This window comes from Calliopsis andreniformis, chromosome 6, assembly GCF_051401765.1.
Source record: "Calliopsis andreniformis isolate RMS-2024a chromosome 6, iyCalAndr_principal, whole genome shotgun sequence".
NCBI lineage: Eukaryota > Metazoa > Arthropoda > Insecta > Hymenoptera > Andrenidae > Calliopsis > Calliopsis andreniformis.
The window spans coordinates 23,509,270-23,520,287 of record NC_135067.1 but is presented as its reverse complement, the minus strand read 5'-3'; the positions used below and the strand labels follow the sequence as shown (position 1 = coordinate 23,520,287).

The following is an 11,018-nucleotide window of genomic DNA, read 5'->3' as shown; positions in this document are numbered from 1 at the left end:
GAACCTTCCGACGCGTGCAAAGGTATAGAATTATTTGAATGATTAACGATAGGAGGCTGTATGGACGATCCATTTATTTATCGTACATATGTATACGTATGTACACGAATATCTATATAATTTATCACTGGACATTTGTCTCTCGTATCAGAAATGTAGATTCTTTTTCCTTACATTTTCGGTAACCGTTACGTCTTAACGGTACGAAAATTTAAAAGAAATAGATAGGTGCATGTGCAAGCATACGTGCTGTATGAATTTCTGATTTTCTTAAAAAATTCCGCCTGTTGATTCCACTCTGATTTATGAGAAACCGATGATAGATGGCGCGATCTATTGTTGATTCGATTCAAAATGGTTGCCCGTAATAGGCAGTACGGGGTAACATTGTTCGATTCCCCGCGATAAATGAGCCTGTGCGACGTAAACTCGCCGCTGTGCATACGTGAGTACCGGCTCTAGGGTGTACCCGGAATGTACACTTTTCTTCGAATGGTTAAATCATGTGAGCGTAATCGCAGTGCCAGCCGATCGTGTGTCGTGCGTTGGCCATATAGTTGTGTAGCCATATTTACTGTGTTATTCGCCGAGACGTTATATCTTGTACACCGGTAAATATAATCGGTATTCAAGACGTATGGCTGTTTATTATCGTTGAAGGTGAAATTATCGCCTCAGCATTCGTTGCTGATAAACAATGTGGCAGTTTCGTTGTCCCTGATAAAGTACGATTATACACGTACGAAACATCCGAGATACCTACTACAACAGGACATGAAAAGACGCTACTCGAAATCCTTTTGGATGTTTAAAAAATTACGCACAGCTGTTACTCAGTTCTTCTTATACCCATCGCTGTTTTCGCAACATTCGTGCGACACTGATCGTACGATATCGGTCTCTTCGCTATCCTTCACGGCACACATTGTGTTGTTTTGGTGCGTCAAGGATTTTACAAAAACGTAAGTTCTCTTAATTCGCATTTCATTCGATTCGTTTCATTCATTCCTTCGTTCGTTCGTTCGTTCGTTCGGTAATTTCATTCGATTGATTAACGTTGATACTCTATTTTCGTAGCGTAACGAAAAAGAAAATGAGAATTGTAAGAAAAGCGACGATAATCTTTCGCTGTTGTTGTTGTACATTTTACATTTAAATGATTTTTCATCGACCACGGTTCTGTGAACTGAAAGTATATAGATTTCCAATTGTGCTCGTAGGATACGTATATGATGGTTTTAAAAAATATAGCTTAAATGTGCTATAGATGCGTTGCACTAAAATTATCAATTCTTTTTTCAGAGTAAGATGGAGGAACCGCTGTATCATATTGTCAGCCCTAATTATTGGATGATAGCGCATCAGCTATATATACAATAAACGCTTGTGGTATAATTTTCTACTTATACACGAAAGATGGATGTACAAAAGTTTTGATACGAAAGTCGAAAGTCTGCTGTACATGGACCGAGCAGGCTAGGCACTACTGTGCCAGACTTGGGTAATGGATCCTGTTGGTCCATGGTATGCATCGTACAATCGTCTTACTGCTGGTACCGCGACCAGTACTTTTCAATCGACAACTTCTTCGAGCGCAACCAACGATTTTGTATCTCATCATTTAGCAACGTCTACTCAAGCAATTCCATCGACAACAACACCTCAATTATTGCTACAAACGGCTCATACAACAGCAACTCTGGCGGGTCAGCCATCGCCGTTTAACCCAGGGGGGTTTCTGTCTCCACCCCCTGTGGGATACGATGTCATTTCTCCGTTGTTTCATCACCCTAATCCTAAACAGGTACATTATGTTACTCAACATAGGCAAGCTCTTGCTCAAGCACAAGCAGTATCGATAACGAAACAAAATACAACAACAGATTCGGATATCCCTATATTGAGGGAAAATTATAGTTCTGCTCACCAAACGACATTTTTCGAACATCAAGGTTCGGCAACGTCGCCCACGTCTACATTATCTTGGACGCATCAAAACAGTACGCAATTACCTAGTCCATTTGGTATTTTACCGCACGAAAGCGTTGTTCCGTCATCTCCAGGACCATCATCTGCGACGAAACCATCCAGCGGTGCTTACGACAACACATTCAATTCCCATTTTGCTACGACTCAAGCTATAAATAACATTAATTCTCAGTTATCTACACCATCTGTTTCTGCTACCGAATTTAAGTCGTCCAATTACCCGGATAGTAAAAAGACGGTAAATCTTAGACCTCAGTCGCCATTAATAAGCATTAAATCTGGAGTTCCTGCATCGCAAACGAGCACTAACCAAACGTTCTTTCAACAAGTACCTGCTACGTTCAGTTCTGATACATTGGCAAACAATTACTCTGCTGGTAATGGAAATCACACTTCTAACGGAAAAGTGCAAGCTTCACCTCTTCAACATCAACAGTCGTGTATCGTTTCTACTCCGGGCAATACCACTGGCAAAGAATATAGAATTTCTCAACCACCTGTTAGATCGGTTGCGTCGACAACTATATTTTTGAACACATCCGTCAGATCGGTGTCCTCACAGGTTCAAGACAAACAGTCCACGCGAAATACTAATTTCGTTTCACCGCCGAATAAAATAACGTCTACGTCTCAGCAAAGCATTCAAACTAAAGCTCAGACGAAAATATATCCAGAATTGAACGCACACAGTGAACATAGAAGAAATGAACAAACATCGCACGATAACGCACAGTCATCTCCTATTAGTTTCTCCATCATGGATTCGCGAAATTTGAACTACGGTACGACTGGAAATGGTACAAGCTGTACAGGTAATAGTGCAAAACTTAGTAATCAAAGAACCCCATCGAATAACAATTTACAGACTCATTCGCAGCAGCAGCAGCAGCAGCAGCAGCAGCAGCAGCAGCAGCAGCAGCAGCAACAGCAGCAACAACAACAACAACAATTTCATGTATTAAATCAGCAGCAACAACAGCAGCAGCAGCAGCAAACATCTTATAGACATTATTTGGCAGGATCTACACCTGATTCAGAATATCATCACTCGGGAAGATCAAAATCTGCAACCTCTACGGACTCTGCTTATTCTTCGAATAATTCCACTCAAAATGGACCTGACTGCAGCGTTGTTGTTCCACGAAGACCAAGTCCGTTACAAGCGCATTCGCAAGCGAGTCCGTTGGGACATGTTCCAAGTCCTGCGTATCCTATGTATAATAGTCCATTGGCTACTATATCGTCTCCTTCGCCTTTACAGCAACATACTGAAAATAATGGAAATCAATGTGCAAGTGGACCGCCGTACAAAGGTGCTGTGCAACAACAACAACAACAACAACAACAACAACAACAACAACAACTTACCCCCCCATCGCCGTTGGACGTTACCGTACCACGACCTGCATCGCAAGGCCAGGTTGTTTATTCGTCGGTTATCACAAGAGCTTTAGGCGCTACTGAGAATAAAAGTACATACAACACGGACAGTAAAAATTACGATAGACAACAAGATTTCTCACAAACGCAAAAACAAATATGCTGGGAAAACGATAACCGACAATCGAACCCTAGTAGGAAATTTTCATTTGCTCTGTATAGTGGTGGTGGAAATACTGAGGCGAGCCCCCAAACTTTACCAGTTCAACAACAAATACAACGAGTAATAAATGTTGTCGATAGACAACAGACGTATTTTGAATCTAATCAAGTGACTCTGCAAGACTTGAGCAGTTGCAGAGGAGATCCAATGAGTATAGTGAAAAATTTGCAAACATTGCAACAGAATTCTTGTCAAGTACAACAACAAACCGCTATTTCTGTGGCTTCGAGCGAACAGCATAAACAAGTAGAAGAACGACGAAAAGTCGATACTGCCAATAAAAAAAGAAAGAATCTAGAAAAAGCTGGTCACGCTTCTTTGAATGAGATAAGTGGAACAACAGCGGTAACTGAATACTTGAATAGAATACCACCACCTGCGCACCATAATACTACGAATCAACAACAGCAAAATGGTTATTTTGATTTCGAAAGGTGGAATTTACCACCGCCGCCTACTAAAATGTTTCCCAGTACGTCAGGTGCGTTTAGTTCGCAATCAAGTTTGCATCATTCGGGCAATTTTGTGGGTACGGCAGCGCATCAGCATCAATCTTTGATGGTCACCCATCATCATGCTCCGCCTCCTATTCCATATTTCCCTGCTTTTCATATTCCTCCGAGTCATCACCACCCACACGAATTTCAATCTTCTGTTGAAATTACACCTATTGGTTTTAGCGAAAATACAGCACCGCAAAATGCTAGTTATAGTCAAGAAGTTAGAGACGATCAGCCTAAAGTAATTGTTCCTAATATTGAAGAAGAATTAGGTTTTCTACAACAAAATCAACAACCAATTCAAAGTTCAAATTCGGTAAGCAAAGACTTCAAGCGACCCAACAAAGATCCTAATTCAGGATTTATGACAAGTTATCTCAAGTTCTTACAAGGTGAAAGAGAGCCTTCACCTCCGCCTGCCATTCGTGGTGGTAGAAAAGCGACTTGGAACAAGTCAAAACCTTATATTCCAGTAGAATCTAAGACGATAGACAGTTCTACGAATAAAGAGACAATAAAAACGCAACCAGAGAAGCAACCACAGCCGCCGCCGCCGCCGGCACCACCCAAGGAAACACCGGTAATCGATTATGCTAATGACCCTCGATATTTCCCACTACCGAAAGAACGAAAAAAACAAAATTTTGATTCGAGCGACGACGGATTTACCAGCGATGATGATTTTCTATTTCCCCCAAAGAAGCCTGACAAAAAGATAATAAATACGAATACGACCAATGTAGCGGAAACGGTGACGGTAAAGTCAGCAGAGGGTAAACCTAAGAAGGGGAGACCAATTAAACCTGGAGGACCGACAGATAGGAAGAGAAGAGCTGCAGCAGCGGCGGCGGCGGCAGCCGCTGCGGCTGCAGCATCGGAAACAACGATGCTGTCATCGTCCGGAAGGACCTCGAAAAAGCACGAAGAAGGTAGTGCGTATGATTCTAGTTCCTTTTGCTTCACGATACGATCGTGTGTATATTATATTTGTCTTTCGTTGAATTTTCTTTCTTTTCTTCTTATCAGCAGATCCCTTATTTTTACCTCCAAGAAGGGAAACTTCTAGGAGGAAAGCGAAGGAAAGAACTTCTGTAAAACAATTTCTGGATCGACAACAGGGTATAGATTACTTTGATAACGACGAAGAACAGGGTGATTCAGATTCCGATCCTGCTTGGACGCCCGCTGTGAAATTGGTCGGAGACGAAGAAGAAAAAAAGAAAAAACGTGGGAGACCCGTCATTACGAAGAAAAGCAGAAAAGTCTTAGAGGAAGATGAATATGTCCTGTGCGATGTCGTTTCGAAGAAATCGGCCAGAAAGAAGCATGAAACTCCGTCGAAAACTTCCAACGTTACTGGGAAACTATCTTGCAAGATAGATGAAAAACTTTTAGCATCCGTCAGTGATGAAGACATTGATATTTCTCCGTTTAAGGTAGATATTTGATCGCCGCATTCTTTGTATCAGTGCGCACATGCGCATAGAGAAATAGATGTGTATATAAATGTATAAACGTATATTATTTGTGCATCGCATGCAGCGATCTATGGATAATTCAGAAGATTCGGTAAATTCTTTTTATAGATATCACCTTCTTCGTGTATCAGTTATATCAATAATATCGATCGTTTGGACAACGTATTTATTATTCGTAATCGCTGTATTATTTATAATTATAAAAATTTGTATTTTTCAGTCAGGAGAATTCGTTGTAATGAAAGCGGAACTGGACGAAGAATATCCTGCGCTTTGGAGAATAGACGGTAAAACGTTACTTCAAAAGTATGAACCGTTCAAGTCTAATGGCAAGACTTTGTACAGAAACATATCCACGGTAAGAAATAGAACTTTTTTACGAGCATGTTTCTTTAGTTGTAAAGTACTTAGAAAGAATATACTTATTAATTCTCTTTATAGTATTCGGGCTGGATACCCCAAAATCGTCACGTTTATCAACAAGTACCAGTTAAATTTTGGCAACAGGGCAAAACGGAAACTGTCGTAGAGTTCTTGAGAGACGAAATGATTATCGACGATAGGTAGTACCTAGTTAAGAAATTGTTTCGTAAAACAACGAATTCAAAATATCTCTGTGTACTTATACTCTTCTCTTCTCTTCTTTTTCTTTCTTTCTTTCTTCTTTTTTTTCCAGTGAATACATCGAGAAATCCATGAGAGACGCCGAAAAATATCAAGATAATTTTGAAGTGTATATTCAGACATTGATCTCGCAAGCTTTAGATTCGAATTTTCTTACAGAAATATTTCAAGAACAAGGTACGAATTGCCCCTTTAATGTAACTTTATTTCTGACAAAGACATCGTCTTGCATTCGCAGTTGACGCTAATCGAATGTTGTTCACTTTTCGGTCAGACGATTACTTTTTATCAAACGTTAAAACCGTTGATGAAGTAACGGAAGAAAGAAAACGTCGTCTTTTGTCGACGACAAAATGGAGATTGAATATTGTTAACGCAATCACAACGTGGCCCTGCCTGAACGTTCTTAAGGATTTATCGTGCACAGAATTGAAAGGAAAATCATGTATTGGTTGTCAGCAACCTAAAATTCATGCCAGAGTTTTGTTATACGGTCAACCGTATAACGCAACTACATTGGAAGGCTCTCCACCTGATCCAAAGATGCCTCATGAAAAGGTTTTATTTAAACGATTCTTAGATTATGCATACATTTTAATTGTCGCGTAATAAAATAGTTCTTTCATCGAATTTCTAATATGTTTTCAGGATTTTTTATTTTGCCGTGTATGTCAGGCAAAGGTAGCTTTGTACAATAAGGTAGCTCATCAGAAATACTTGATGTTCTTGGAATGTGCGAGGAGAGTAGCGGACAAAAGAGTAGCAGACCCTAACAAGGACACGACGATAATATTAAATGAATTATTAGCAGACGAAGCGTGGTTGAATCAGGTACATATTTGTAATATCATGTATAATGCGAAATATTCGTAGTTAGGATGAACCAGAAAGAAAACATATTTTTCAGCTATTCAAAGAAGTCAGAACAGTTTGGGCAGAAATAGATAATTTGGAACAACAGACTAGAACGAAGTTAAGCTCCGCATCTACTACTGCTACTACTACTGCTACTACTGCTGCTATTACTACTACTACTGCTGCTGCTACTACTGCAGCAACTACTACTACTACTGCTGCTGCTGCTACTGTTACTGCTACTGCTACTGCTACTGCTACAACTACTGCTGCTACTACTACTACTACTACTACTACTACTACTACTACTACTTCATCCTCCTTAATAAACAATTCAGAAGAAACAACCGAAAGTGATTTGCAAATACAAACTGAAGTGGATACAAGTACTTCGGATTCACAGGTGCCTACACGAAAAATTGAAGACAGTTTCGGGAGAGTGTCTTGCGATGTGCAAATGAGCGGTACACTGTCTTAGTGGTGCTATGATAATCAAGGGTTCTCTTCGGTATTAAATGTCTCGAGATCATTAAGAATTTAGTGATATAATCAATTTTACGTACGTAATTTTAACATCAGTCTTGAGATGAAACAATTGAATATTGTATTTTGAAAATGGCAAATGTTTAACTAAAGTTAATACCATATGCTGTGACAAATGTGAAGTTAAACGTTGATGTGCACTCAAGAAAATATAGTTGTAACGAGTACTATACAGAAATGAGGTAAGTAAAGAAAGGTAGCATGTAAACATCAAACATGTGTAAAATATTCATCTCCGTGTAAGAATTTAAAGACAAGCCCAGACTTTGCCATTTTAATAGCATAATAAAATAGAAGTTTAAAAATATTTGTGTGAATATAGACGTTTAGGTTTTAGCATTTGTATCGTGATAATCATACATAATGTCGAGGTCTGATGCGTTAAGATCTGATAAATTACGAAAGATGAACGATTTTTACAATAAAACATACAAAGTGATATACTATAGCATACGGAACGTCGTGACCTTGTGTAATATATTTACGTACATCACACTCTCCAAAATTATTATCTAATTATTATCTATTCTGTGCAAAAAAAAAAAAAAGAAAAATATAGATTATTACGCTATTCGTTCCTTTGGAGTTTATCGTGCATTTTGTATACACGTAAAATAATTTACTTTTATTCTTTCTTTTTCTTTCCTTTTTTCTTTAATTTACTAAATATAAACGACATTTTTATTCGCGTTTATCTGTACGAAAGGTTGTAACGAATATACGTTTCAATATTTTAAGGAGCGATACAGGAGCCCAAACGGATGACAGAACATGCAACTTATCTTCATTATTTTACAGTAATAATATCTTGACGCAGTTTATCGTATATTCTACGGCGTAATTATTATGCCGTTTTAAAAGTTTTAAATATTTGAAGCAAGTGCCTCTAATCGAAAACACTGACCTTGCGTTCCATTTAGGCTTCCCTGTCCTTAAAATGTTATAAAATATATGTATATTTGATACATCCTACATAAATGGATTAAACAGTTACAAAATTCATGCATACGAGATATGTTACGAATACCCAGAGGTGTTCTAAAATAACATTCTTTTAATAAAATGTTTTATGACAAATGCAATATTTAAAAATGTGCAGTGTTCTCTTGTGCAAAAACATTAAATGCGTTATAGCATATCTGTACATAAAAGTATTTTAATAACAGTAGAAATATTTTCTTATATTTTCACATTCAGTTCATTACGTTTGAAATTATATACGTATAACCTTCTGAATTACGTTATTCTTTCCATTACACGCGGTATCTTATTAATAATTCGTTGTACAAAGTTTTAGAATGCTTCCACGTTAAATTGGCTTTTAACAAACGAGACGTTGTCTTGTTATTATATGAAACACGAATGAAATATTCAGGTATCGTTTATCGGGTATTTTATTTTCACGAAAAATCTTGCGTGTAACGCATAATTCTTGCAACACGTGTATATGCATTCTATAATTTACGACGTATAGATGTTACGCTCGATAAAAGAAAACATGTGGAAATTGACGCGACATCGTTGTAATATCATTGTTTAAAATTTGTAATCGTTACGTATGAAATTTTGTATTTTACCATTTGCTATATTTTATGAATCAATAGGTATCGTGTTGTCCTTTTTTAACTGTTATTCATAGTAATCTGTGTAATCTGAAACAGATTGTTACGCGATACATTGGTTTAGACAAGACGAAAGATTTACTCTGAGATGATCTTAATATTTTGCTCTGCTGCTCGGTAATTCGAGAGTTAGGAAAATAAAAATTACGATAAATTTATATTATTTTACCGAATGCAGGTTGAAACCTTTAAAACTCACACGTATGTATCGCTAAGAACGCTTCCATGAATACTTTCCTTCCAATAGATGATAGATATACTCTATAACGATAAAGTAGTAACATTTACAGACGATCCAACTGTACATTAACGGATACACTTAAAATTATTATGTTTTAGTGGTTATTATTCTGTACCGGATAATTATTATCACCGTTTTAAGTCTTAAATGATGGTTTAAGTTTTTACTATATTTTTAGATTCGTTAAGAAATATATATTCTTTAAAAATAAAAGAAGTGGTGATATGCGTGCGCGACGCGAATGTATTTTTTTGAAGACGATATATGAAATTATATTTGTAAAGTGTAAAAATATAATAGTAAGGATAGGTGATTACTGTGACAAAACCATAGAGCTTTAGACATCTTTCGTAAGCTGTAAGAAATTGAAATTATTGTATTAGTGATTGCTGTCGAATTTACCGAGGTGTATAATAAATTATTGGAGGAAACTGTATTAACTTGAAACGTAAAAATGCGGGCATTTGGACACTGACACAGTAACAATAAAAAGAAAGTATACACTTGTAAGAGATTTTCTTTCTAGCAAATGTGCCATGCAGTGTTTTCGTATTGATATAAAGTTAGTGCTATACGTACGTGTATATGTATGTATGTATGTATGTACTACATATCGATGCATTAATCTATGATTCGAATCTTATTTTGTAACGAGAGTACATTGAATCGGTAAAATTTATCCGATACGTACCTTTCATCGTTACAATTGCGTTAAGTATTTGTTTCAGTTACGAGCACTAAATACAATGTATATCGAACAGTTTCGACTTTTAACGCATACACGTGTACACGTACATGTGTCGTACATAGCACTAGCTTCCAGTAAAATCGTTATTATAGTTGTAGGAATTATTATCATTGTTACATTGTATTTTCTTTAAAAACAAAGAAACGTATGTTTATTCGTTCGATTGTATTACTTTTTTCAAAATGAGAAATATCACGTATATTGTACATGTATATACAAGGTAGAACATTTTTTAACTATTCTCAGAAATTACAGTATTTCTGTTATTATTACAATCTAAACGAGGAAAATACGATCAATCCGTAGAGTACTATTCGCATAATTTATGTTTTTATTAATCACTTTACAATAAAATTTGAAAATTTCAATGAACTGTACGTATTACTAATATATGTATACGTATAACCGTGCATCTTTTTTCCAATGTGGCAGAAGGATGAATTCCCGTTGACCATTTTTGTCTCTGACAGGAGTAGAAAAAAAAGTTAAGGAATGAGGTACACGATATTTGAATGAAGAAAAAACGTACATACGTTTTTAATTCGCATGAATTTTAAAAAAGTTAAGATACGTATAATTTACCGTTACTTTGTATTTCAACGAAAATATAATGTTCGTAACGTAAATAATATTTGCTATATTCTGTTAGTTGACAATTTGCAGTTGTAATTGTATGTGAGTACATACATGTTATTATAATTTGAACAAAAAATTGTTACGGTACTGGCATAGAGGTTAGATGTAATAACAAAAGGAGCATGCGCGTAGCTATCCATTACCCCCCTTACCTTCTACCCCGCGGCGCCGTTGCTATT

General features: G+C 36.9%; 1 protein-coding gene and 2 long non-coding RNA genes across 9 annotated transcripts; 2 read left to right on the top strand and 1 right to left on the bottom strand.

Moving 5' to 3' along the window:
- Nucleotides 1-385: 385 nt before the first annotated feature.
- Nucleotides 386-1,477, top strand: LOC143180559 (uncharacterized). The gene is made up of 2 exons (XR_013002152.1): nucleotides 386-962; nucleotides 1,303-1,477. It is a non-coding gene; the product is annotated as an uncharacterized LOC143180559 (long non-coding RNA).
- On the top strand, nucleotides 1,412-9,891 carry LOC143180553 (uncharacterized). 7 transcript variants are annotated; one of them, XM_076380351.1, is made up of 9 exons: nucleotides 1,412-5,021; nucleotides 5,122-5,528; nucleotides 5,635-5,661; nucleotides 5,791-5,928; nucleotides 6,012-6,133; nucleotides 6,247-6,371; nucleotides 6,469-6,752; nucleotides 6,843-7,025; nucleotides 7,102-9,891. In XM_076380351.1, exons 1-9 carry the CDS (start codon nucleotides 1,505-1,507, stop codon nucleotides 7,525-7,527), a joined length of 5,229 nt encoding a protein of 1,742 aa, XP_076236466.1. In that variant the 5' UTR covers nucleotides 1,412-1,504; the 3' UTR covers nucleotides 7,528-9,891. The 7 variants fall into 7 exon arrangements, with proteins under 7 accessions (XP_076236466.1, XP_076236464.1, XP_076236465.1 ...); XM_076380349.1 differs by having other exon boundaries at nucleotides 5,119-5,528; XM_076380350.1 differs by having other exon boundaries at nucleotides 1,412-5,024.
- Nucleotides 9,892-10,316: 425 nt separating this feature from the next.
- Nucleotides 10,317-10,900, bottom strand: LOC143180210 (uncharacterized). Its single transcript, XR_013002097.1, has 4 exons — nucleotides 10,786-10,900; nucleotides 10,551-10,666; nucleotides 10,376-10,439; nucleotides 10,317-10,330 (listed from the first exon to the last, which is right to left on the bottom strand). It is a non-coding gene; the product is annotated as an uncharacterized LOC143180210 (long non-coding RNA).
- Between the last annotated feature and the right edge of the window lie 118 nt (nucleotides 10,901-11,018).